Here is a 25,204-nt window from a genome sequence, read left to right as displayed (position 1 = left end):
AAGGCGGGCTGTACTTGAAGTCTCCACCAATCACAGGAGCAATGTGAAATTCATTGTGGGATGTGGGTATACTACGGAAGATGGAAGTAGCCGGTTGCCAGCGGTGTTGGTGAACCAGCAGCAGGTATTGCAAAAATAGCAACGAATTAATTTGTACTTTTTTCTGTTGTGTGTGTGTTCATATCGTTTGTTGTCAACGCATTGCACATGTCGTTCCACCTTTCCGCTACGTTATGTTGCACGGTGGCTCGTCAACTTCCTAGATAGTTGCAACAGTAACGTTAGCTCATTACATTATGAGCTGGTATGATTCATTTAGCTAGCTAACAAATCAACGTTGCAATGTGCTCTTATAAGTAAATGCTTAATTAGTATTTAGCACCATACAGAACGCTGTTGTTTTATTTTATTTTATTTTTGCCGTCTTCTCTTTTAACACTTCAGAGACATAGTTTGGATGTGACTAGCTTGACTAGCTTCCGTTTACAAACAATCGAGGATGCGCACGCACATTGACACATTTATGAAATAAGTCTGTTAGTTACACGTTATATTTCCATGGATTCCAGTTGTTTCCTTGATCAATATTGCAGCAGCACAGTTTAAAAACAAAAGATACCATTCACCCCACATATCTTTGCTGATCGATTTTACGAAACTCCCATAGTGTATATTAATAATACAATATTACAGATACTTGAGCAATGCAACATGATTGGAACCCAAAAGCATAACATAAACAAATGTAATAGCCTTATTTTCCGATAATGTGTACACATACAAGGAATTTGACTGGTCTTCTTTTTTACATTACTCTTTATGTACTTGCACAAAAATAGACATAACATTCAGGAACAAGGACAACAAAGGTTAAGGTCAGACAGGAATATTATGTAGACAAGTATGCGAACAAATTATTTAATAACAGTAGCCTATATATAAATATAATATCACAAATGACCAACACTAAAATAAAAGTGTTCTGTTGTAAATTAAACAAATTGCTCAATGGAGTAAATACTAAACACAGAGTGAATAATCATTATTTACAGTATGTGTTCATGTCCATATACTGTGTTTCTTTAAAGCATGTAGGATTTATATGACACTATATACAGGATTCTGCTCTATTGTACGATCCCATTTAGCTGACACACTATCACATTAGCATAAGCTTTATGTATTAAGAAAGTTGTAAAACAAGTAAATCACTAGATATGATTGCAATCTCACAAGTTACTCTGGATTTACATCGATCCACTGTGCTGCATGTCTTACCATTTTGTTTATCATTCTTATCTACAATAAATCACCCACACAGATACAGACTAATGTTATTTGTTTTCTTTTTTTCAGAAGCCGATATGTTACTTCTCAGCCACTGTCTGGTTATTTGACAAAAGCTTCTGATAAAGACTAATTATTTGTATACGATGGAAGCAGAGGCTCCAACCCACAGTGAAAGAAGTGAAGACACCACACCGAGCACATCAAGTACATCAGGTCAAGGAGAAGATGGACCAAAGACCAAGAAGTCATCTTTGAAGAGGACCACTATTAAACCTACAAATGCAAAGGCCAAGAAGCGTAAAAGAGTCTCCCGGCCTGTCCCGCTGGGCTACACCGTGCATCAAGGGGAGGATATGCTTCTGGTCATATCCAGTTCCACTTCTCAGTACGCCGGCTCGGCTTGGACCCCCCCAAAGAAGGGAAGCAAAAAAAAGAAGCTTACTAAAGGAAAAGGAAAAGCTAGTCAGATTAAGAAACAAAAGACAGTCCGTCCCAAACCTAAAGTGGCAAATAATCCTGTTGTGAAGGAAAAAGAGGACACTAATCTGTTTGTACCACAGAAAACAACAGACCACAGATGGGGTCAGATTCTCCCTGAGGAGGTGCTAGTCAGTATTTTTCAGATGGTGGTGGTCCAGGATGGCGCTGTACCATTTCTTTGCAGGTAATAAACACATATTTGATTTGATGTAGCTTAGCTTAGTGACTACTCAAATATCTCGAATTTATACTAAGATTCGATGAGGATATAGCTTATCGAGCAAATCATTTAACACAAAATTATCTTTCTAAAATCTACTTTAATTGGAAAGCTATAATGGGATGATCAAATGGCTTTTAAAAATGCAGTCGTCCAAATCTATAACTCCAAAATTGTTGTTTAACTTGAGAAAATAAATAAATTAGGAGTGCCATCATTATTTACATAATTGTTGAAATGACAGATTATCACATAATTTAAGATTTGATCCATTTAATGTCACATTTAATCACAATTTCAAAGAGCTACATGTGAAATATTATTATAGACCTGAACAGTCAATTGTATTATTATACAGTATACAATTCATCATGTATTCAATAAAATACCATAGAAAAAACCCACCAAATGCTTATGGATTTGGGGCGAAAAAACTGGACAATGCAGTTTGACTTTAATTGATTTTAATGCAATGATGGACTAATATAATACTGAGTACTTATTTTGTTGTTGTTGCTGTTTGATGTAATGGTGGTTGCCTAGTCATACTTTTATGTATGTAATGCATTTTTTGCTGTTCCGTTTATTATTATTGTTTATTTCAGACCAACCTAACTTTTCTTCTGCTGTTCTGGTTCAGGGTGGGACGAGTTTGTCGTTTGTGGAACGCTGCTGCCTCCAGTCCGGTCCTGTGGCGTAAAGTTACTGTGGGTCACTGCTGGATTGCACCAGGGAAAACCCAGCTACCTAAAACTGAGATGAAGATTAAGGAGACTTTTGACTGGATGGCACAGAACAGGTCTGCATTTGTAGAGACAATAAACTGTTATTTAGTTTGTGCTTGTAGGTCTTGTATTTTTCGATTTGTTTTAAAAAAATATATAAGATGTAGTCGTTGTTCTTTAGATTCTCTCAGCTACGAAACTTCTCTCTCTGTCACTGGAAAAAGAATGTCACCTATGCAGTGGAGGTAAGTCACCAACACTAGATATCTGTCTTTTATGTCATAAGCTTCTTAACTGCAAAGATTATTCAATAAACCAATCAGTTGAGAAATCAACCAGCCTTCTATTTTGATAATTATTTAATTGTTTCTATCACTTTTTATCTAAATACTTGCTGTTTTTAGTGTCTTAAATGTGGTTCTATTTTTGTCATATATCCAAAAAGCTAAAGATTATTTTTGAGTGTTTGAATATCTACTATATTACCTTGGGCACAGGAATGTTATAGTCTGACATTTTAAAAACAAAATGTCCATTTTGAAAATAATCATCAGGTGTGTCAATTATGGAAGTGTAATTGTTAACCAAATCCAATAAACTGTATTTGAATAGTTTTGTTCTAAAAAAAAGTGTAACAAAGTATGGACCAGCTTGGAGTAGAGAGTCATTTTAATGCATTTTTGTTACAAAATATTGTCTGATAATTCATAGGATGCCGTCTTTATCATCGCAGGTTGTATTTACCCTATGTTTTTCTACTCAATGAAGGTTGTGTCGCAGTTTTGCCCCCACCTCCGCTCCCTCAAGATCTCCTACTGTACAGGCCTAGCAGCGACAGCCTTCCACAGCCTTGGTCTGCACAGCCGGTCTCTGCAGGGCATAGATCTGCAGCACTCAGAGGTATGTCCAGGACCAGCTCAGCAGTTGAATTAGTTTCACTGTAAAAAGAAAATGTTAGTGGTGGATGCATCCTAGAATGTATTAGATGTTGTCATCTTTAAAAGCACCATTAACCCCATAGTCAAAAATACACATTTTAACACTTACTTGTTGTGGGAGCAGTTCAATCAATTTTGCATTACAATAAAATATCCAACAATTAGGCTGCAATCATACCACTCGTTAGAATGTTCGACGTGAGTTTGGGCTGCAACAGTGAGGACGGCAGGGGGATGCTGGAAAAAGCAGCAGAGAGAGAAGATGAAACTAAGCTAAACACCGCCCTCCCTGGCAGCGGTGACAAATCACATTACTTGCGATCAATGAGGATCTCATAGGTTTACCAAATGAGTCACCCTCAATTCTGCTGTACAACCCTGTGCTCACCATAACAATGCCTGATTTAGTTTGAATGCAACTGTAGACATTTATGAAAGTGTACCTACAGGACCGAGTGAAATATGAAAAACATGAGACTTCAAATCTAAATAAACCTTTTTTTTGTAGTTTCAGGTTGAGGGGCTCCTGGAGTATCTTGAAAATCATGGGAGCCAGATCAAGCAGATTCTGTTCACTCATGGTATAAAGAATGACAGACTTCTGTCAGCGATCACCGTAAGTCACACCTAGCCTTCCAGCTATGTTGTTTGAGTGTATGCAATACACATAGACCTGAAGCCATGGAGAGCAGATACACTTGTTACTCTCAACATATTGGATTTGTTATTTCAGAAGGGGAGCTGTCCTGATTTGGAGTTGTTGGAGGTCAACACAAAGCTAGACAGTAAAGATTGTGAACTTCCTGTTTTCATCCACGCACTACACATGGCATGCCCTAAACTCAAGGTAAGAAAATAACCTAAAGCAGTTTTGGACTGCTGGTCAGACAATACAGAAATCGTCACTATTTTATGACATTTTAAAATCAGCATGATTTATGGAGGAAATAATCGGCTGATTAATCCATTGGAATAATTGTTATTTGCAAGTTCAGTTTTACATTTTAGCCGCTTGTTAGCGATACATGTTTCACTCTCTTTGCTACCTGCCACTGAACAATAAATGAGTATACCATTACATTACATTAGTATACCATATGTGTTTACATTGTTTACCCATGAAACTTGCACTTTTATTGTAATTCCTATCAGACCTTCCGGATGCTGAATGTGAGGCCCCTGCATAAGACGATGCGTAATAGTGCAGATTCTACATTAGGCTTCCCGTTACTGGAGGAGCTGTGTATCGCAACCACCTCTTATTCCTACATGACTGATAAAGATTTGTGGGACATCCTGTTTGGCTCCACCAGGCTGCGGGTGCTGGACCTGCGAGGCTGTTCACGAATCACACCATCCGGTCTCTCATCACTACCCTGTCTTGGTACGCTTAACTCATGTGATACATTTAGTTTATTTGTTGATTTGGCGTTACAAAAAGCTCTTTATTGTTCTCATACTGTCTGTGCTGCAGCACCTCTTTTCACCCTCTGTCTGAAACCAGAGGCCTGTACTACGAAGCTGGTTCAACCTAAGCTGGATATGTTTGAGTTAGCCGGTTGGCCTAATCCAAAACATACGCGCTCTCGCTAAGCGGTCCTACGACGCGGGTTATCAAATGGATCGCTCAAGCCAGCCGTGTCCTATCTAGTTAGGTGCGCGTTCACATGAAAGGGGTGGTATTTGGAGCATTCGACCAATCACAAACATGGAGAAGCGCACTGACAGCGCAGCGTCATACTTCCTGAATGAAAAGTCAACTATAATATTAGACATATGAAGAAGTTAAACTTTAAACATCCATGACTTAAACACTTTATCCAGGATAAAAGCCACATAGCTGCACCTGCAAGGTGAATACAGCTGGTAAAAGACAAAGTGTTTGAATGCGTACATTAACAGGTTTATGGTATCACTTCCCCATCTAAGACATGATCTGACTTTAATTACATTTGACTCGAGTGTTTCGTCAACTTAATGTGTTGCTTAAAATAATACTTCTGCATACAGTATGTGACACTGTGAGTGTTGCACGTCCAGATACGGCTCAAGAAGCTGACTCGGATAAGGAAATATATGATACATTATGATGTGATATGAAGGATAATGGGACACATCGACGTCTGCACTCACAGTGCCGCGGACTGTAAGTCATGTTACTTTGATCTGGTTACTTATGTTGTGGCAGATATTTAAGTAAGCTTTCTTAACGCTAATGTTAAGATAGTGAGATTGCTTTGAAGATAGGAGGTGATATATTCTATTAATGTTCACGTTCACACAGTCAGTGATTTTTGCCGGCCGTCTTTCCTGCAACGGCCGTTTAAACAGTATTTCCTTTCTCCTGTAATATGACTTGATACTTGATAGCTTTAAAGTCTGCACACTGAGCTCTGATTGGTCAGCAGGTGCTGCTTTCACTGAGTTGATCTCTTAGCCTGCAACCTAACCTGCTCCGGAGCAGGCTAGCCGTTCAGCATAAGTTACCATGGAGATCTAGCCCGCTAAGAAGTGAACCAGCGTCGTAGGACCGAAAATTAAGTTTTCCCTGAAGTAAGCTTGCTAAGCGAAAATCCAGCTTCGTAGTACAGGCCTCTGAGCCCAGTCTGCTCTGATTTGTTAGCTGGCCGGCTCTGTTGTGATTGGTCAACCGCTTAGAGATGTCCCGCCTCTTAGCTTATCAAGTACAATGTGTTAGAGTGCTATATAGCCAACAGAAGCGCTAGTGTTACATAGTAATGTCATTATGTTACCGGAGTAAACAAGACCAATGGAGAAATTTCAGGCAGGGGCCGGGGGGAAACTCCATCTGGAGGGAACACAGGGACTTTAACCTTTGCAGATAATTTACATGCAGAAAAAACCTATATAACACACTACAGGAACATAATAACTCAAATAGCTTTAAGCAAGATTTACATTGGGAACTAATTATGATAGGCTGGTCTTTTCATGTGAAATCCACAATGTCTTGAACTATTATTGATGAGATGAAATACCCCTTTTTTTATACTTATCTTTAAGCACATTTACAATGGAATGTTTATTATTTTTAAGTTCCTAATAAAATAGCCTGCTGTGTTCTTAATATCAGATCTGAGTGTCATTAAAAACCCAATTTATTAATTAATACTCCTTTTATTTTTGCTGTGATTTGGCAGAACTGGAGTGTCTGTTCTGGGGACAGTATTTCTGCAGCAATGTTGGGTTATCATCACCGAAGAAGGAGCTTCACATGGTCACCCAGAAATGGAGTCGAACACTGCAACAGCTTGACATTGCAAATCAGCTCTTCTCCGAGGAGGACCTGGAGATAGCCATGAGTCACCTCGCTCAGGCCTCGGAGGCAGATACCCTCCATTCACTGAACCTGAGTGGGACCAGGATCACACCACCTGCCCTCAGGTACTTAATGTATAGTTTTTCTTGACTCTACCAGTCCCATTAATCAAATAAACGTTTGACAATCACATCATCAGAACTGATCATGAATCCAGCATGACATTTGTAAATCTTGAGTATTGCAGATTTAGCATTTTCATTATCTTTCCAAGGGTTTCACAAAAATAAATTGGTGTCTTTGCTTTATTTTGCAGGCCAGTCATCGGCCAAACAACGGCTCTTAGGTACCTTAACCTTTCATCCTGCCGCTATCTTCCAAGAGGAATAAAGAGAATTTACCGTGGCCAAGAAGACATTCGCCAGCTGCTGGACAAACTGTAGTGGTTGTCACATTTATTCGGGATTCAAAAATCAGAATCCGAAAGGCTTATTTCAATGTCTTAAAAACATGGATTGTTTTTTAAGGAATGTCGTCAATAACTGATATTAAATAGAAAACTTTAACATGTCACTTTAAAGTTTGTAATACTGTCCTTCCACTAGAGGGTGCTGCACTTTTAAGCTTAATTTACAGAAAGACCAAATGCTTTCTTGCTGCATTCACATATTTGTTACGGATATACATTTAAGTGTTTCCAATTGAGAGACATATTTCACACTCTTGTTTGAAATAAAACAAATGTTTTTCATTTTATTTGCTTTATTGTTATTGAACAGAAATGATTATGGGTGATTTAAGAGTTGTCCAACATGTGAGGACTCTTCAATCAGGAAATAATTTGAAAGTGTTATTCAATACACATCAACTTCCAAAAATGTCAAGATGTTCTGACAAAATATTTAAAAGAAAAAAAATATAGTATTTCATTTGTTAAGTTGGTCATATAATGAAATGGTATCAATAAAACATAATTTACAATAATACAAAAAGAGCAGGGCTGACTTCAAATGAAAGCAAAGTATAACTTAATTTGTAATTAAGTGTTCTAAATGGTAACATAACTAAGTCTAGCTTCTATAGGCAAAGCTTAACTCCATCTACCCACATCAACATACGATACTACAATTCATAATTCCCACAAATCCAATCCAACTTTATTTATTAAGCACTCTAAAACATCCAGACCCAAGTGCTGTGCAGAAGAATACAAAATCCCCAAAAAGTATTGCAAATCTACGATGTTATTTCCCAGTAACAGCCAAGAATGCAGAAAACAAAGATTTAAAAACAATATGCTGTATTTTAAGTGTTTATCTATGTAAGATCTGTATGTATGTTTTGAGAAAAGAGATGATTTAATCAGTTTAATAGAGTTTTACGGCGACTAAATTCAACATTTCTCAAAGTTGATTTATTTTGAGGGGGGCTAAATTCCAAAGTGGAGTTGTGTCAGTGTCACTGGTTTTGTGGGTGCTGGTTCAAATAATCTACACTCCACAACAAGCAGTTGTAACTGAAGCATTACAAGTAACAGTAGTTGGAGAACAACAGTATGCGTGTATTTTTCTCTCGTGTTTCAAGATCCTGAATTCTGTTGATTAAAAATCTAAGAATGCAAGCACAACAGAAAATAAAATGCATGAAGAAAGCTTTGGTTTCATTCACTTTTTCAATGATAGTAAACTGAGGCCTGTAATGGGATCTGTGACACACCTCTCAACCAGCTGAAGATATGTGAGGTTCTCTTGAGTGTTGGGATCAAAGAAGCCCTTGGTGTCATCATCAGGGTCGGACAGGATCTGGTTCATTTCTTCATCAAAGTAACCTCTTGTGTATGCCACCTGTACAGGTACTCTGTGACTGTGCACTGGGTCAATTATGCCTCCAGTGGCAATTTGGGCTTCAAGGAGACGAATTCCATGATCTTTGACAATAAGATCTTTTTTCAAGGCTTGGAACAAGGAAATTGTGTTTCCAGTGTAGGGATCTTTGTATCCTGTCACTGCCCTTTCTGCTGAAAGCAGTTTGTTCTTCCATTCGCTGCCAACCACTCTTTGAGATACAGCTTCTTCCACTGAAAGTTTCTTGTTTTTCACTGGGTCAATGACAAAGCCAGTGGCAGCTTGAGCCTCAAGTAGAACAAGAGTAGTACCAGGAGTTAGCAGGCCTTTGCGTTTGGCTTCATAGATACTCAGGGTCTCTTTGGTGGACTGCAGGTACACTCCTGCAATACTGTTAGTTCCCTCTAAGTACTTTCGCACTGACTCCATTACACTTACTTCTGTCACTGTGACATTTCCAGTTGTAAGCTTGATGTAAAGGTCCTCATTGATGATTTGTGATTCAAACAACTCCCTAGCTGTGACGTCTTTTCTGATTCCATGGAAGTTTTGTACTTCAGTTGTCTCTGTGACTGTAGTCTTGATACTAGATTGTGTCCTGCTGTCCACTTGTCTTTCTGGTGGTTGGCACATGACGATTGAGGAGATTGTTGTAGTCTGCGGCTCAATGATTGTCAGTATTATTTTCAGGAAGTGTTCGTTTGTGATTGATCCAGACTTGTACTGTTGCACAAGCTCTCTCCTCTTCTCCTCAGTGATGTGTTTGGAGTAAAGCAGATCCCACAGAGACACTGTTGTTCTTTGGTATTTTCCTCCCGCTTTGGTTGTGGTTGTTGATTTCAAAATGAGTTTTGTTGCCTCATCAACAAAGAAATACAACTCTCCTTTCTGTGCAATCACCAGTAAGCTAAGGCCTGTAATGGGATCTGTGACACACCTCTCAACCAGCTGAAGATATGTGAGGTTCTCTTGAGTGTTGGGATCAAAGAAGCCCTTGGTGTCATCATCAGGGTCGGACAGGATCTGGTTCATTTCTTCATCAAAGTAACCTCTTGTGTATGCCACCTGTACAGGTACTCTGTGACTGTGCACTGGGTCAATTATGCCTCCAGTGGCAATTTGGGCTTCAAGGAGACGAATTCCATGATCTTTGACAATAAGATCTTTTTTCAAGGCTTGGAACAAGGAAATTGTGTTTCCAGTGTAGGGATCTTTGTATCCTGTCACTGCCCTTTCTGCTGAAAGCAGTTTGTTCTTCCATTCGCTGCCAACCACTCCTTGAGATACAGCTTCTTCCACTGAAAGTTTCTTGTTTTTCACTGGGTCAATGACAAAGCCAGTGGCAGCTTGAGCCTCAAGTAGAACAAGAGAAGTACCAGGAGTTAGCAGGCCTTTGCGTTTGGCTTCATAGATACTCAGGGTCTCTTTGGTGGACTGCAGGTACACTCCTGCAATACTGTTAGTTCCCTCTAAGTACTTTCGCACTGACTCCATTACACTTACTTCTGTCACTGTGACATTTCCAGTTGTAAGCTTGTTGTAAAGGTCCTCATTGATGATTTGTGATTCAAACAACTCCCTAGCTGTGACGTCTTTTCTGATTCCATGGAAGTTTTGTACTTCAGTTGTCTCTGTGACTGTAGTCTTGATACTAGATTGTGTCCTGCTGTCCACTTGTCTTTCTGGTGGTTGGCACATGACGATTGAGGAGATTGTTGTAGTCTGCGGCTCAATGATTGTCAGTATTATTTTCAGGAAGTGTTCGTTTGTGATTGATCCAGACTTGTACTGTTGCACAAGCTCTCTCCTCTTCTCCTCAGTGATGTGTTTGGAGTAAAGCAGATCCCACAGAGACACTGTTGTTCTTTGGTATTTTCCTCCCGCTTTGGTTGTGGTTGTAGATTTCAAAATGAGTTTTGTTGCCTCATCAACAAAGAAATACAACTCTCCTTTCTGTGCAATCACCAGTAAGCTAAGGCCTGTAATGGGATCTGTGACACACCTCTCAACCAGCTGAAGATATGTGAGGTTCTCTTGAGTGTTGGGATCAAAGAAGCCCTTGGTGTCATCATCAGGGTCGGACAGGATCTGGTTCATTTCTTCATCAAAGTAACCTCTTGTGTATGCCACCTGTACAGGTACTCTGTGACTGTGCACTGGGTCAATTATGCCTCCAGTGGCAATTTGGGCTTCAAGGAGACGAATTCCATGATCTTTGACAATAAGATCTTTTTTCAAGGCTTGGAACAAGGAAATTGTGTTTCCAGTGTAGGGATCTTTGTATCCTGTCACTGCCCTTTCTGCTGAAAGCAGTTTGTTTTTCCATTCGCTGCCAACCACTCCTTGAGATACAGCTTCTTCCACTGAAAGTTTCTTGTTTTTCACTGGGTCAATGACAAAGCCAGTGGCAGCTTGAGCCTCAAGTAGAACAAGAGTAGTACCAGGAGTTAGCAGGCCTTTGCGTTTGGCTTCATAGATACTCAGGGTCTCTTTGGTGGACTGCAGGTACACTCCTGCAATACTGTTAGTTCCCTCTAAGTACTTTCGCACTGACTCCATTACACTTACTTCTGTCACTGTGACATTTCCAGCTGTAAGCTTGTTGTAAAGGTCCTCATTGATGATTTGTGATTCAAACAACTCCCTAGCTGTGACGTCTTTTCTGATTCCATGGAAGTTTTGAACTTCAGTTGTCTCTGGGACTGTAGTCTTGATAGTAGATTGTGTGCTGCTGTCCACTTGTCTTTCTGGTGGTTGGCACATGACGATTGAGGAGATTGTTGTAGTCTGCGGCTCAATGATTGTCAGTATTATTTTCAGGAAGTGTTCGTTTGTGATTGATCCAGACTTGTACTGTTGCACAAGCTCTCTCCTCTTCTCCTCAGTGATGTGTTTGGAGTAGAGCAGATCCCACAGAGACACTGTTGTTCTTTGGTATTTTCCTCCCGCTTTGGTTGTGGTTGTTGATTTCAAAATGAGTTTTGTTGCCTCATCAACAAAGAAATACAACTCTCCTTTCTGTGCAATCACCAGTAAGCTAAGGCCTGTAATGGGATCTGTGACACACCTCTCAACCAGCTGAAGATATGTGAGGTTCTCTTGAGTGTTGGGATCAAAGAAGCCCTTGGTGTCATCATCAGGGTCGGACAGGATCTGGTTCATTTCTTCATCAAAGTAACCTCTTGTGTATGCCACCTGTACAGGTACTCTGTGACTGTGCACTGGGTCAATTATGCCTCCAGTGGCAATTTGGGCTTCAAGGAGACGAATTCCATGATCTTTGACAATAAGATCTTTTTTCAAGGCTTGGAATAAGGAAATTGTGTTTCCAGTGTAGGGATCTTTGTATCCTGTCACTGCCCTTTCTGCTGAAAGCAGTTTGTTCTTCCATTCGCTGCCAACCACTCTTTGAGATACAGCTTCTTCCACTGAAAGTTTCTTGTTTTTCACTGGGTCAATGACAAAGCCAGTGGCAGCTTGAGCCTCAAGTAGAACAAGAGAAGTACCAGGAGTTAGCAGGCCTTTGCGTTTGGCTTCATAGATACTCAGGGTCTCTTTGGTGGACTGCAGGTACACTCCTGCAATACTGTTAGTTCCCTCTAAGTACTTTCGCACTGACTCCATTACACTTACTTCTGTCACTGTGACATTTCCAGTTGTAAGCTTGTTGTAAAGGTCCTCATTGATGATTTGTGATTCAAACAACTCCCTAGCTGTGACGTCTTTTCTGATTCCATGGAAGTTTTGTACTTCAGTTGTCTCTGTGACTGTAGTCTTGATACTAGATTGTGTCCTGCTGTCCACTTGTCTTTCTGGTGGTTGGCACATGACGATTGAGGAGATTGTTGTAGTCTGCGGCTCAATGATTGTCAGTATTATTTTCAGGAAGTGTTCGTTTGTGATTGATCCAGACTTGTACTGTTGCACAAGCTCTCTCCTCTTCTCCTCAGTGATGTGTTTGGAGTAGAGCAGATCCCACAGAGACACTGTTGTTCTTTGGTATTTTCCTCCCGCTTTGGTTGTGGTTGTTGATTTCAAAATGAGTTTTGTTGCCTCATCAACAAAGAAATACAACTCTCCTTTCTGTGCAATCACCAGTAAGCTAAGGCCTGTAATGGGATCTGTGACACACCTCTCAACCAGCTGAAGATATGTGAGGTTCTCTTGAGTGTTGGGATCAAAGAAGCCCTTGGTGTCATCATCAGGGTCGGACAGGATCTGGTTCATTTCTTCATCAAAGTAACCTCTTGTGTATGCCACCTGTACAGGTACTCTGTGACTGTGCACTGGGTCAATTATGCCTCCAGTGGCAATTTGGGCTTCAAGGAGACGAATTCCATGATCTTTGACAATTAGATCTTTTTTCAAGGCTTGGAACAAGGAAATTGTGTTTCCAGTGTAGGGATCTTTGTATCCTGTCACTGCCCTTTCTGCTGAAAGCAGTTTGTTCTTCCATTCGCTGCCAACCACTCTTTGAGATACAGCTTCTTCCACTGAAAGTTTCTTGTTTTTCACTGGGTCAATGACAAAGCCAGTGGCAGCTTGAGCCTCAAGTAGAACAAGAGTAGTACCAGGAGTTAGCAGGCCTTTGCGTTTGGCTTCATAGATACTCAGGGTCTCTTTGGTGGACTGCAGGTACACTCCTGCAATACTGTTAGTTCCCTCTAAGTACTTTCGCACTGACTCCATTACACTTACTTCCGTCACTGTGACATTTCCAGCTGTAAGCTTGTTGTAAAGGTCCTCATTGATGATTTGTGATTCAAACAACTCCCTAGCTGTGACGTCTTTTCTGATTCCATGGAAGTTTTGTACTTCAGTTGTCTCTGTGACTGTAGTCTTGATACTAGATTGTGTCCTGCTGTCCACTTGTCTTTCTGGTGGTTGGCACATGACGATTGAGGAGATTGTTGTAGTCTGCGGCTCAATGATTGTCAGTATTATTTTCAGGAAGTGTTCGTTTGTGATTGATCCAGACTTGTACTGTTGCACAAGCTCTCTCCTCTTCTCCTCAGTGATGTGTTTGGAGTAGAGCAGATCCCACAGAGACACTGTTGTTCTTTGGTATTTTCCTCCCGCTTTGGTTGTGGTTGTTGATTTCAAAATGAGTTTTGTTGCCTCATCAACAAAGAAATACAACTCTCCTTTCTGTGCAATCACCAGTAAGCTAAGGCCTGTAATGGGATCTGTGACACACCTCTCAACCAGCTGAAGATATGTGAGGTTCTCTTGAGTGTTGGGATCAAAGAAGCCCTTGGTGTCATCATCAGGGTCGGACAGGATCTGGTTCATTTCTTCATCAAAGTAACCTCTTGTGTATGCCACCTGTACAGGTACTCTGTGACTGTGCACTGGGTCAATTATGCCTCCAGTGGCAATTTGGGCTTCAAGGAGACGAATTCCATGATCTTTGACAATTAGATCTTTTTTCAAGGCTTGGAACAAGGAAATTGTGTTTCCAGTGTAGGGATCTTTGTATCCTGTCACTGCCCTTTCTGCTGAAAGCAGTTTGTTTTTCCATTCGCTGCCAACCACTCTTTGAGATACAGCTTCTTCCACTGAAAGTTTCTTGTTTTTCACTGGGTCAATGACAAAGCCAGTGGCAGCTTGAGCCTCAAGTAGAACAAGAGTAGTACCAGGAGTTAGCAGGCCTTTGCGTTTGGCTTCATAGATACTCAGGGTCTCTTTGGTGGACTGCAGGTACACTCCTGCAATACTGTTAGTTCCCTCTAAGTACTTTCGCACTGACTCCATTACACTTACTTCTGTCACTGTGACATTTCCAGCTGTAAGCTTGTTGTAAAGGTCCTCATTGATGATTTGTGATTCAAACAACTCCCTAGCTGTGACGTCTTTTCTGATTCCATGGAAGTTTTGAACTTCAGTTGTCTCTGTGACTGTAGTCTTGATACTAGATTGTGTCCTGCTGTCCACTTGTCTTTCTGGTGGTTGGCACATGACGATTGAGGAGATTGTTGTAGTCTGCGGCTCAATGATTGTCAGTATTATTTTCAGGAAGTGTTCGTTTGTGATTGATCCAGACTTGTACTGTTGCACAAGCTCTCTCCTCTTCTCCTCAGTGATGTGTTTGGAGTAGAGCAGATCCCACAGAGACACTGTTGTTCTTTGGTATTTTCCTCCCGCTTTGGTTGTGGTTGTTGATTTCAAAATGAGTTTTGTTGCCTCATCAACAAAGAAATACAACTCTCCTTTCTGTGCAATCACCAGTAAGCTAAGGCCTGTAATGGGATCTGTGACACACCTCTCAACCAGCTGAAGATATGTGAGGTTCTCTTGAGTGTTGGGATCAAAGAAGCCCTTGGTGTCATCATCAGGGTCGGACAGGATCTGGTTCATTTCTTCATCAAAGTAACCTCTTGTGTATGCCACCTGTACAGGTACTCTGTGACTGTGCACTGGGTCAATTATGCCTCCAGTGGCAATTTGGGCTTCAAGGAGACGAATTCCATGATCTTTGACAATAAGATCTTTTTTCAAGGCTTGGAACAAGGAAATTGTGTTTCCAGTGTAGGGATCTTTGTATCCTGTCACTGCCCTTTCTGCTGAAAGCAGTTTGTTTTTCCATTCGCTGCCAACCACTCTTTGAGATACAGCTTCTTCCACTGAAAGTTTCTTGTTTTTCACTGGGTCAATGACAAAGCCAGTGGCAGCTTGAGCCTCAAGTAGAACAAGAGTAGTACCAGGAGTTAGCAGGCCTTTGCGTTTGGCTTCATAGATACTCAGGGTCTCTTTGGTGGACTGCAGGTACACTCCTGCAATACTGTTAGTTCCCTCTAAGTACTTTCGCACTGACTCCATTACACTTACTTCTGTCACTGTGACATTTCCAGCTGTAAGCTTGTTGTAAAGGTCCTCATTGATGATTTGTGATTCAAACAACTCCCTAGCTGTGACGTCTTTTCTGATTCCATGGAAGTTTTGAACTTCAGTTGTCTCTGTGACTGTAGTCTTGATACTAGATTGTGTCCTGCTGTCCACTTGTCTTTCTGGTGGTTGGCACATGACGATTGAGGAGATTGTTGTAGTCTGCGGCTCAATGATTGTCAGTATTATTTTCAGGAAGTGTTCGTTTGTGATTGATCCAGACTTGTACTGTTGCACAAGCTCTCTCCTCTTCTCCTCAGTGATGTGTTTGGAGTAGAGCAGATCCCACAGAGACACTGTTGTTCTTTGGTATTTTCCTCCCGCTTTGGTTGTGGTTGTAGATTTCAAAATGAGTTTTGTTGCCTCATCAACAAAGAAATACAACTCTCCTTTCTGTGCAATCACCAGTAAGCTAAGGCCTGTAATGGGATCTGTGACACACCTCTCAACCAGCTGAAGATATGTGAGGTTCTCTTGAGTGTTGGGATCAAAGAAGCCCTTGGTGTCATCATTAGGGTCGGACAGGATCTGGTTCATTTCTTCATCAAAGTAACCTCTTGTGTATGCCACCTGTACAGGTACTCTGTGACTGTGCACTGGGTCAATTATGCCTCCAGTGGCAATTTGGGCTTCAAGGAGACGAATTCCATGATCTTTGACAATAAGATCTTTTTTCAAGGCTTGGAACAAGGAAATTGTGTTTCCAGTGTAGGGATCTTTGTATCCTGTCACTGCCCTTTCTGCTGAAAGCAGTTTGTTTTTCCATTCGCTGCCAACCACTCTTTGAGATACAGCTTCTTCCACTGAAAGTTTCTTGTTTTTCACTGGGTCAATGACAAAGCCAGTGGCAGCTTGAGCCTCAAGTAGAACAAGAGTAGTACCAGGAGTTAGCAGGCCTTTGCGTTTGGCTTCATAGATACTCAGGGTCTCTTTGGTGGACTGCAGGTACACTCCTGCAATACTGTTAGTTCCCTCTAAGTACTTTCGCACTGACTCCATTACACTTACTTCTGTCACTGTGACATTTCCAGTTGTAAGCTTGTTGTAAAGGTCCTCATTGATGATTTGTGATTCAAACAACTCCCTAGCTGTGACGTCTTTTCTGATTCCATGGAAGTTTTGTACTTCAGTTGTCTCTGTGACTGTAGTCTTGATACTAGATTGTGTCCTGCTGTCCACTTGTCTTTCTGGTGGTTGGCACATGACGATTGAGGAGATTGTTGTAGTCTGCGGCTCAATGATTGTCAGTATTATTTTCAGGAAGTGTTCGTTTGTGATTGATCCAGACTTGTACTGTTGCACAAGCTCTCTCCTCTTCTCCTCAGTGATGTGTTTGGAGTAGAGCAGATCCCACAGAGACACTGTTGTTCTTTGGTATTTTCCTCCCGCTTTGGTTGTGGTTGTTGATTTCAAAATGAGTTTTGTTGCCTCATCAACAAAGAAATACAACTCTCCTTTCTGTGCAATCACCAGTAAGCTAAGGCCTGTAATGGGATCTGTGACACACCTCTCAACCAGCTGAAGATATGTGAGGTTCTCTTGAGTGTTGGGATCAAAGAAGCCCTTGGTGTCATCATCAGGGTCGGACAGGATCTGGTTCATTTCTTCATCAAAGTAACCTCTTGTGTATGCCACCTGTACAGGTACTCTGTGACTGTGCACTGGGTCAATTATGCCTCCAGTGGCAATTTGGGCTTCAAGGAGACGAATTCCATGATCTTTGACAATAAGATCTTTTTTCAAGGCTTGGAACAAGGAAATTGTGTTTCCAGTGTAGGGATCTTTGTATCCTGTCACTGCCCTTTCTGCTGAAAGCAGTTTGTTTTTCCATTCGCTGCCAACCACTCTTTGAGATACAGCTTCTTCCACTGAAAGTTTCTTGTTTTTCACTGGGTCAATGACAAAGCCAGTGGCAGCTTGAGCCTCAAGTAGAACAAGAGTAGTACCAGGAGTTAGCAGGCCTTTGCGTTTGGCTTCATAGATACTCAGGGTCTCTTTGGTGGACTGCAGGTACACTCCTGCAATACTGTTAGTTCCCTCTAAGTACTTTCGCACTGACTCCATTACACTTACTTCTGTCACTGTGACATTTCCAGTTGTAAGCTTGTTGTAAAGGTCCTCATTGATGATTTGTGATTCAAACAACTCCCTAGCTGTGACGTCTTTTCTGATTCCATGGAAGTTTTGAACTTCAGTTGTCTCTGTGACTGTAGTCTTGATTGTAGATTGTGTGCTGCTGTCCACTTGTCTTTCTGGTGGTTGGCACATGACGATTGAGGAGATTGTTGTAGTCTGCGGCTCAATGATGGTCAGTATTATTTTCAGGAAGTGTTCGTTTGTGATTGATCCAGACTTGTACTGTTGCACAAGCTCTCTCCTCTTCTCCTCAGTGATGTATTTGGAATAGAGTAGATCCCACAGAGACACTGTTGTTCTTTGGTATTTTCCTCCCGCTTTGGTTGTGGTTGTAGATTTCAAAATGAGTTTTGTTGCCTCATCAACAAAGAAATACAACTCTCCTTTCTGTGCAATCACCAGTAAGCTAAGGCCTGTAATGGGATCTGTGACACACCTCTCAACCAGCTGAAGATATGTGAGGTTCTCTTGAGTGTTGGGATCAAAGAAGCCCTTGGTGTCATCATCAGGGTCGGACAGGATCTGGTTCATTTCTTCATCAAAGTAACCTCTTGTGTATGCCACCTGTACAGGTACTCTGTGACTGTGCACTGGGTCAATTATGCCTCCAGTGGCAATTTGGGCTTCAAGGAGACGAATTCCATGATCTTTGACAATAAGATCTTTTTTCAAGGCTTGGAACAATGAAATTGTGTTTCCAGTGTAGGGATCTTTGTATCCTGTCACTGCCCTTTCTGCTGAAAGCAGTTTGTTTTTCCATTCGCTGCCAACCACTCTTTGAGATACAGCTTCTTCCACTGAAAGTTTCTTGTTTTTCACTGGGTCAATGACAAAGCCAGTGGCAGCTTGAGCCTCAAGTAGAACAAGAGTAGTACCAGGAGTTAGCAGGCCTTTGCGTTTGGCTTCATAGATACTCAGGGTCTCTTTGGTGGACTGCAGGTACACTCCTGCAATACTGTTAGTTCCCTCTAAGTACTTTCGCACTGACTCCATTACACTTACTTCTGTCACTGTGACATTTCCAGTTGTAAGCTTGTTGTAAAGGTCCTCATTGATGATTTGTGATTCCAACAACTCCCTAGCTGTGACGTCTTTTCTGATTCCATGGAAGTTTTGTACTTCAGTTGTCTCTGTGACTGTAGTCTTGATACTAGATTGTGTCCTGCTGTCCACTTGTCTTTCTGGTGGTTGGCACATGACGATTGAGGAGATTGTTGTAGTCTGCGGCTCAATGATTGTCAGTATTATTTTCAGGAAGTGTTCGTTTGTGATTGATCCAGACTTGTACTGTTGCACAAGCTCTCTCCTCTTCTCCTCAGTGATGTATTTGGAGTAGAGCAGATCCCACAGAGACACTGTTGTTCTTTGGTATTTTCCTCCCGCTTTGGTTGTGGTTGTAGATTTCAAAATGAGTTTTGTTGCCTCATCAACAAAGAAATAAAACTCTCCTTTCTGTGCAATCACCAGTAAGCTAAGGCCTGTAATGGGATCTGTGACACACCTCTCAACCAGCTGAAGATATGTGAGGTTCTCTTGAGTGTTGGGATCAAAGAAGCCCTTGGTGTCATCATCAGGGTCGGACAGGATCTGGTTCATTTCTTCATCAAAGTAACCTCTTGTGTATGCCACCTGTACAGGTACTCTGTGACTGTGCACTGGGTCAATTATGCCTCCAGTGGCAATTTGGGCTTCAAGGAGACGAATTCCATGATCTTTCACAATAAGATCTTTTTTCAAGGCTTGGAACAATGAAATTGTGTTTCCAGTGTAGTGATCTATGTATCCTGTGACTGCCCTTTCTGCTGAAAGCAGTTTTTTTTTCCACTCACTGCCAACCACTCCTTGAGCCACAGCTTCCTCTACAGAGAGTTTCTTGTTTTTCACTGGGTCAATGACAAAACCAGTGGCAGCTTGTGCCTCAAGCAGTATAAGAGATGTCCCAGGGGTCAGCAGGCGTTTTGTCTTGGCCTCGTAGATGCTCATCACTTTCTTTGTAGATTCAATTCTGACACCTGCTATACAGTTTGTAGCTCCGAGGTATTTCTGAATCGATTCCATCTTGTCAACATTATCTTCGGTTATTTCCCCTTGTATTATCTGTGTGAAAAGCTCTTTTGAGATAATCTTAGACTCAAACAACTCACTGGCTGAAACTTGCTTTCGAAGTCCTTTAAACTTTCTTTCTTTGGATGAAACTTCTGTAACAATAACAGTGAGTATTTCAATGAGCTCCTCTATTTTCGTGGCTCCTTTCTTGTATTGTTGTATGAGCTGCTCCCTTTTTTGTTCCGAAATATATTCAGAGAGTAACACTTCCCACAATGTCACTTCTTTGTCTTTAAATCTCCCTGCATTTATGATGATAGCTTTGTTTTTGAGTGTAAGCTCTATTTGCTCATCAGTGTGAAATACATGGGATTGCTCTTTGTATAGGGGTAGAAGAAGTAGCCCAGTTTCAGGATCTTTCTCGCATTGCTTTATCAGCTGATGGTAAGAGATTTTCTCTTTAGTGTTTGGGTCAAAAAATCCCTTTGCGTCATCATCTGGGTTCAACAGAGTTTTGCTGATTTCGTCATCCAGATATCCCTTTTTGATAGCAACATGAACAGGTAGTCTGTGACTTTGATTTGGGTCTATGATTCCTCCAGTTGCCATCTGCGCCTCAAGAAGACGTATACCATCACTTTTTTGAATCAGCTGTTTATCCATGGCTTCAAACAGTGATATTGTTGCATCAGTGTATGGATCTTTGTAGCCAGTGACAGCTCTTTCAGCTGAGAGAAGTTGCTCATGTAAATCTGGTCCAATTATTTTTTCTTTTGCTGCCTCATCAACAGCATAGTTCTTGTTTTTCAGAGGATCAATGATCCATCCTGTTGCTGCCTGCGCCTCAAGCAGTAGAAGTGCAATGCCAGGTGTCAACAGTTCTTCCTTTTTTGCCTCATATATGCTCATTACTTGTTGAGATGGATGAACTTTTATTCCAGCAATGCTTCCGGTTCCCTTAAGGTATCCTCTCACAGGTTCATGTTGGACAACTGATTCAAGAGTGAATTTTCCTTTATTCACCTGTTTGAATGTGTCTGCATCAATAACATCAGTATCTAGTAGTTTTTGTGCAGAGACCGGTTTTCTCAGGCCCATTATCATCGTGGAAGTTTTGCTCTTCTCCAGTTTATTAATGGTGGAAATCACTGATGTAATTATGGTTTCTGTGCTAATCTTTCTTGCTCTGTACTTCTCAATGAATTCAAGCTGCTGATCCTCGGTAAAGTACCCAGAGTGAATCAAGTCCCAGAGAGACACAGATTTTCCTGAGTAGTGTCCTACTGATACGGTCATTGTTGTCTTTTGAAGCTCTTGCTTTATCTCTGTGTCCGTGTACATTTTTACCTTTGTCTCAGTAGCTTTTGGCTTGTCAGTCAGTGGCAGGAGAAACAGTCCTGTTTCCTTATCTTTTACACATCTACCTAGCATTTCCATGTATGTCAAATTATGTTGTGTCTTTGGGTCAAAAAACCCTTTTGTGTCATCAGTCGGATCTGTTAGGGCCTTATTAAGTTCTGCATCAAAATACCCTTTCCTGTATGCAACCTCAAGAGGTAAGTGAAGACACTTCAAAGGATCAATGATACCACCTGTAGCAATCTGGGCCTCAAGTAAACGGAGGCCATGCTGCTTGACAATCAGATCCTTTTGTAAAGCTTGGAAAAGAGAGATCTTTTGACCAGTGTATGGATCTGTGTATCCAGTGACCGCCCTCTCTGCAGACAACAGCTTTTCATGCATCTGTGGACCAATCAACTTTTCTCTGATAGCTTGTTTTACTGTGAGTTTCTTGTTTTGCAAAGGATCAACAATAAACCCTGTGGCCGCTTGTGCTTCAAGTAGGCAGAGGGCAGTGCCAGGTGTGAGAATGCCGATTCTCTGTGCCTCATAGACGCTCAGCTTTTTATTGGAGGGTTGCAGTATCACTCCAGCTACACAACTTTTCCCATGTAGGTAATCTCTCACACTGTCCATGTTCATCACATCAGTGTTTTTTATCGTTCCATCAATCAAACTGTTGTAAGTTGTTTCATTCACTATTTCAAGTTGCAAAAGATCCACCACAGAGACCTCTCCTCTGAGACTCGTAAAGTTCAGCCCTGCCTGCTGTTTTATCTCCTTACTCTCAATGATCTCTAAAATGGTGACAGTCAGTTGCTCGATCGGGATTTTCCTTGATTTGAAGAGCTTGAAAAGCTCCTGTCTTTTGTCCTCTGTCAAATACTCTGAATTGATAAGTTCCCAAAGTGTTGTGTGTTTGTCTTTGAACCTTCCATATTTAACAGTAACTATTGTTGCTTTGAACGTCTCCTTCAAATTTTCATCTATGTTAATTCTGTTGCTTTTGCTTTTGAGTGGCAAGAGAAAAAGACCTGTACTAGGATCTCTAACACATCTGGCCATGAGCTGCAAGTATGTCAGGTTCTCATGGGTGTTGGGGTCAAAGAATCCTTTGGTGTCGTCACTTGGGTCAGCCAGTATCTCGTTAATTTCCTCATTGAAGTATCCCTTCTTATAGGCCACATGGACAGGAATGCGATGGCTGTTCACTGGGTCAATGATCCCACCAGTGGCAATTTGTGCTTCCAAGAGTCGAATTCCATGGTCTTTGACGATGAGATCATTTTGCATGGCTTGGAACAATGAGATTATTCGGCCATCATATGGATTTTTGTATCCAGTGACCGCTTTCTCTGCTGAGCGCAACTTTTGACACACATCAGGCCCCACAACCTTTGCTTTGACTGCATCATCCACTGAAAACTTTCTGTTTCCGATTGGGTCAATGATGAACCCGGTTGCTGCTTGTGCCTCCAGTAGAATCAGAGCAGTTCCTGGCATCAATTTCCCTTTTTGTTTGGCCTGGTAAATGCTCATGATTTGAGAATCAGGAAGCAAAATGCCTGCAATGCTGTCTTTCCCCTGTAGGTAGACATTTACACTTTCATCTGCCATCACTTCCTTCACTGACGTTTTTCCCTTTTTCAGATCCTCCATAACCTCTTTACTAATGATATCTGCGTCCACAAGCTGTTTGGCTGTAACAGTTTCTCTGATGCCTTCAAAGACGCAGTTTGTTGTTTTCACAGACTTTTCAATGACTTCCAGAATTGTTGTGGTAACCATCTTGATATTGAGCTTCCCCTCTCTAAACTTTTGAGTGATGTCTCGCCTCTGGTGTTCATCAAAGTATTCTGACATGAGGAGTTCCCACAGAGATACTGTCATTCCCATGTACTTCCCGTATGTCACGTTGACCTTCTCCTCTTTGAAAGTCATTTTAGTTTGGTAGTCAATAAAGGTCAAATTCAGGCAGTCTGACTTGGAGAGGAGAGGGAGGAGACACAGTCCAGTTATTGGATCAGTGACACACCTTTGCATCAGCTGAAGATAAGTTAGATTATCTTTTGTGTTTGGGTCAAAGAAACCTTTTGTGTCATCCCCTGAATCCTCTAGTATGGCGTTCATTCTTTCATCAAAATAACCTCTTTTGAAGGCCAATTCTGTTGGTAGTCTGTGACTGTTGATGGGATCTATTATTCCACCTGTAGCAATTTGCGCCTCAAGAAGGCGGATCCCATGTTCCTTAACCATGAGGTCTTTTGACATGGCTTGAAACAGGGATAAAGTTCCACCTGAATATGGGTCTTTGTAGCCAGTAACTGCTCGCTCAGCAGAACGCAGCTTTGCATGATATTCTGGACCAAAAACGTTGTTTTTGATGGCCTCATCCACAGTGTACTTTTTATTTTTTACAGGATCAATCACGAATCCAGTTGCAGCTTGTGCCTCCAGTAGAACAAGTGCTGTTCCAGGCATCAGTATACCTTTCTTCATGGCTTCATAAATGCTCATTCTCTGATTAGAAGAGAGTACAGCAATGCCTGCGATACTGCCTTTGCCTTCCAGGTATTCTTTCACTGTTTCCATCAACATCACATCCTGTGTGTTAGTCTTTCCCTTCTGTAGGTCATCATATGTTTGTTTGTCAATGATCTTTGACTCAAAAAGTTCAGTGGAGGAAATACCTCTCCGCAGACCTTTAAAAGTGATGCAAACAGGAAGGAGCACCAGGCCTGTGTCAGGCTCCACGGTGCATTTTTCTAGGAGGTTTTGGTAGTTTAGATTTTCTTGTGAGCTTGGATTGTAGAATACTTTGAGCTCAGACATCTGGTCATTGAGCAAACCTTTTTCATAGTAGCCCTTTTGAATTGCTGATTCAACTGAAATAGTTGACTTCTCAACAGGGTCAAACAGGCCATTTGTGGCAATCTGTGCTTCCAGCAGCCTCAATCCATATTCTATTGGGACTAAATCTTTTCGAATAGCTTGGAATACAGATATCATTTGGTTAGTGTAGGGGTCTACATAGCCGCTGACAGCTTTCTCTGCTATGAGGAGCTTTTCTTTCATCTCTGGTCCAACTATTCCCTCCTTAACAGCATCTACAACAGGAAGTATTCTGTTGTTTATTGGGTCTACGATACCTACTGTGGCTGCTTGTGCTTCCAGCAGGGCTAATGCTGTTCCTGGCTTAAGCAGACGTTTCTTCATGGCTTGATATATGGTTATCTTCTCCTTTGTTTTCTCCAAAAAGATGCCCCCCACAGGTGCCTGGACTTGTGTGTTGCCATTTTGCTTGGAGTCCATCTTTGCCTCAAGAGCTGTATAACACAGAAACAGTTACGTAATTGGTTTGGATTTTGAATGCATTTTCTGTGAGTTATATAGTTGTTGTGTTCATTACAAATGTTTACAGAAATTCCTATGAAGAAAGTCTTTACATTGTTAAATGTACAAGCCTATGATATACATTATGTTAATTCTGGAGACTGTAGTTCATGTTGCTGTTGATGATAATAATAATAATAATAATAATAATAATAGTGAATACATACATCGTTTGTATAAATACGTTTGGAGTTCTTAAAATCCCTTTCTTTTTAATTCAGTACAATTGAACAGCACCACTTACTACAGCCTCTACAATAACCACAAAGTATTATTATTACATTTTTAAAACAGTTTCAACATTACTGAACTTGATTAAGTGTTTTCCGCATCTACATTTGTGAAATTATTTTTCTCTAAATATGAAGCGCTAAGAGGATAACTTTACATTGATTTATTTCACACTTCTGGCTCATAGTCAGTTCCTCTATTAGTAGACAACAAGGCACACTTATATACAGTACATATCTTACTTAAAGTTGTGGGCTGCTCTTAATATTACTATGAAATCTCACCAAACCATCAATGAAAATGATTTGTAATTGTTCTTGCATTATGTTGTTCTTTTGACTTGCATGGCTACTCTCCTTGGTTATGTTGTGGTGTCCACAAGTTCATCACATGAA

General features: G+C 41.1%; 2 protein-coding genes across 3 annotated transcripts in view; one reads left to right on the top strand and one right to left on the bottom strand.

Moving 5' to 3' along the window:
- fbxl6 (F-box and leucine-rich repeat protein 6) lies at nt 1-7,689 on the top strand. The gene is made up of 10 exons (XM_079655989.1): nt 1-124; nt 1,357-1,954; nt 2,631-2,789; nt 2,897-2,960; nt 3,484-3,615; nt 4,162-4,269; nt 4,387-4,500; nt 4,806-5,037; nt 6,815-7,058; nt 7,250-7,689. Exons 2-10 carry the CDS (start codon nt 1,434-1,436, stop codon nt 7,374-7,376), a joined length of 1,701 nt encoding a protein of 566 aa, XP_079512115.1. The 5' UTR covers nt 1-124; nt 1,357-1,433; the 3' UTR covers nt 7,377-7,689.
- eppk1 (epiplakin 1) overlaps nt 7,678-25,204 on the bottom strand; it is a 23,969-nt gene continuing 6,442 nt past the window's right edge. For both annotated transcript variants that reach the window (XM_079655968.1, XM_079655969.1), the window contains one exon: nt 7,678-24,511. In XM_079655968.1, coding sequence (XP_079512094.1) covers nt 8,598-24,497 — 15,900 coding nt within the window. In that variant the 5' untranslated portion in view covers nt 24,498-24,511 and the 3' untranslated portion in view covers nt 7,678-8,597. The remainder of the gene's footprint in view (nt 24,512-25,204) is intronic.

This window comes from Notothenia rossii (assembly GCF_949606895.1).
Source record: "Notothenia rossii genome assembly, chromosome: 10".
Lineage (NCBI taxonomy): Eukaryota > Metazoa > Chordata > Actinopteri > Perciformes > Nototheniidae > Notothenia > Notothenia rossii.
This window is presented reverse-complemented; position numbering and strand designations above follow the sequence as displayed.

Coding starts and splice junctions, on each gene's coding strand:
- fbxl6 (XM_079655989.1), top strand. CDS start 1,434: ATGGAAGCAGAGGCTCCAACCCACAGTGAAAGAAGTGAAGACACCACA. Junction 3,616..4,161: donor TAGATCTGCAGCACTCAGAG/GTATGTCCAGGA, acceptor TTTTTTTTGTAG/TTTCAGGTTGAGGGGCTCCT. Junction 4,501..4,805: donor TGGCATGCCCTAAACTCAAG/GTAAGAAAATAA, acceptor AATTCCTATCAG/ACCTTCCGGATGCTGAATGT.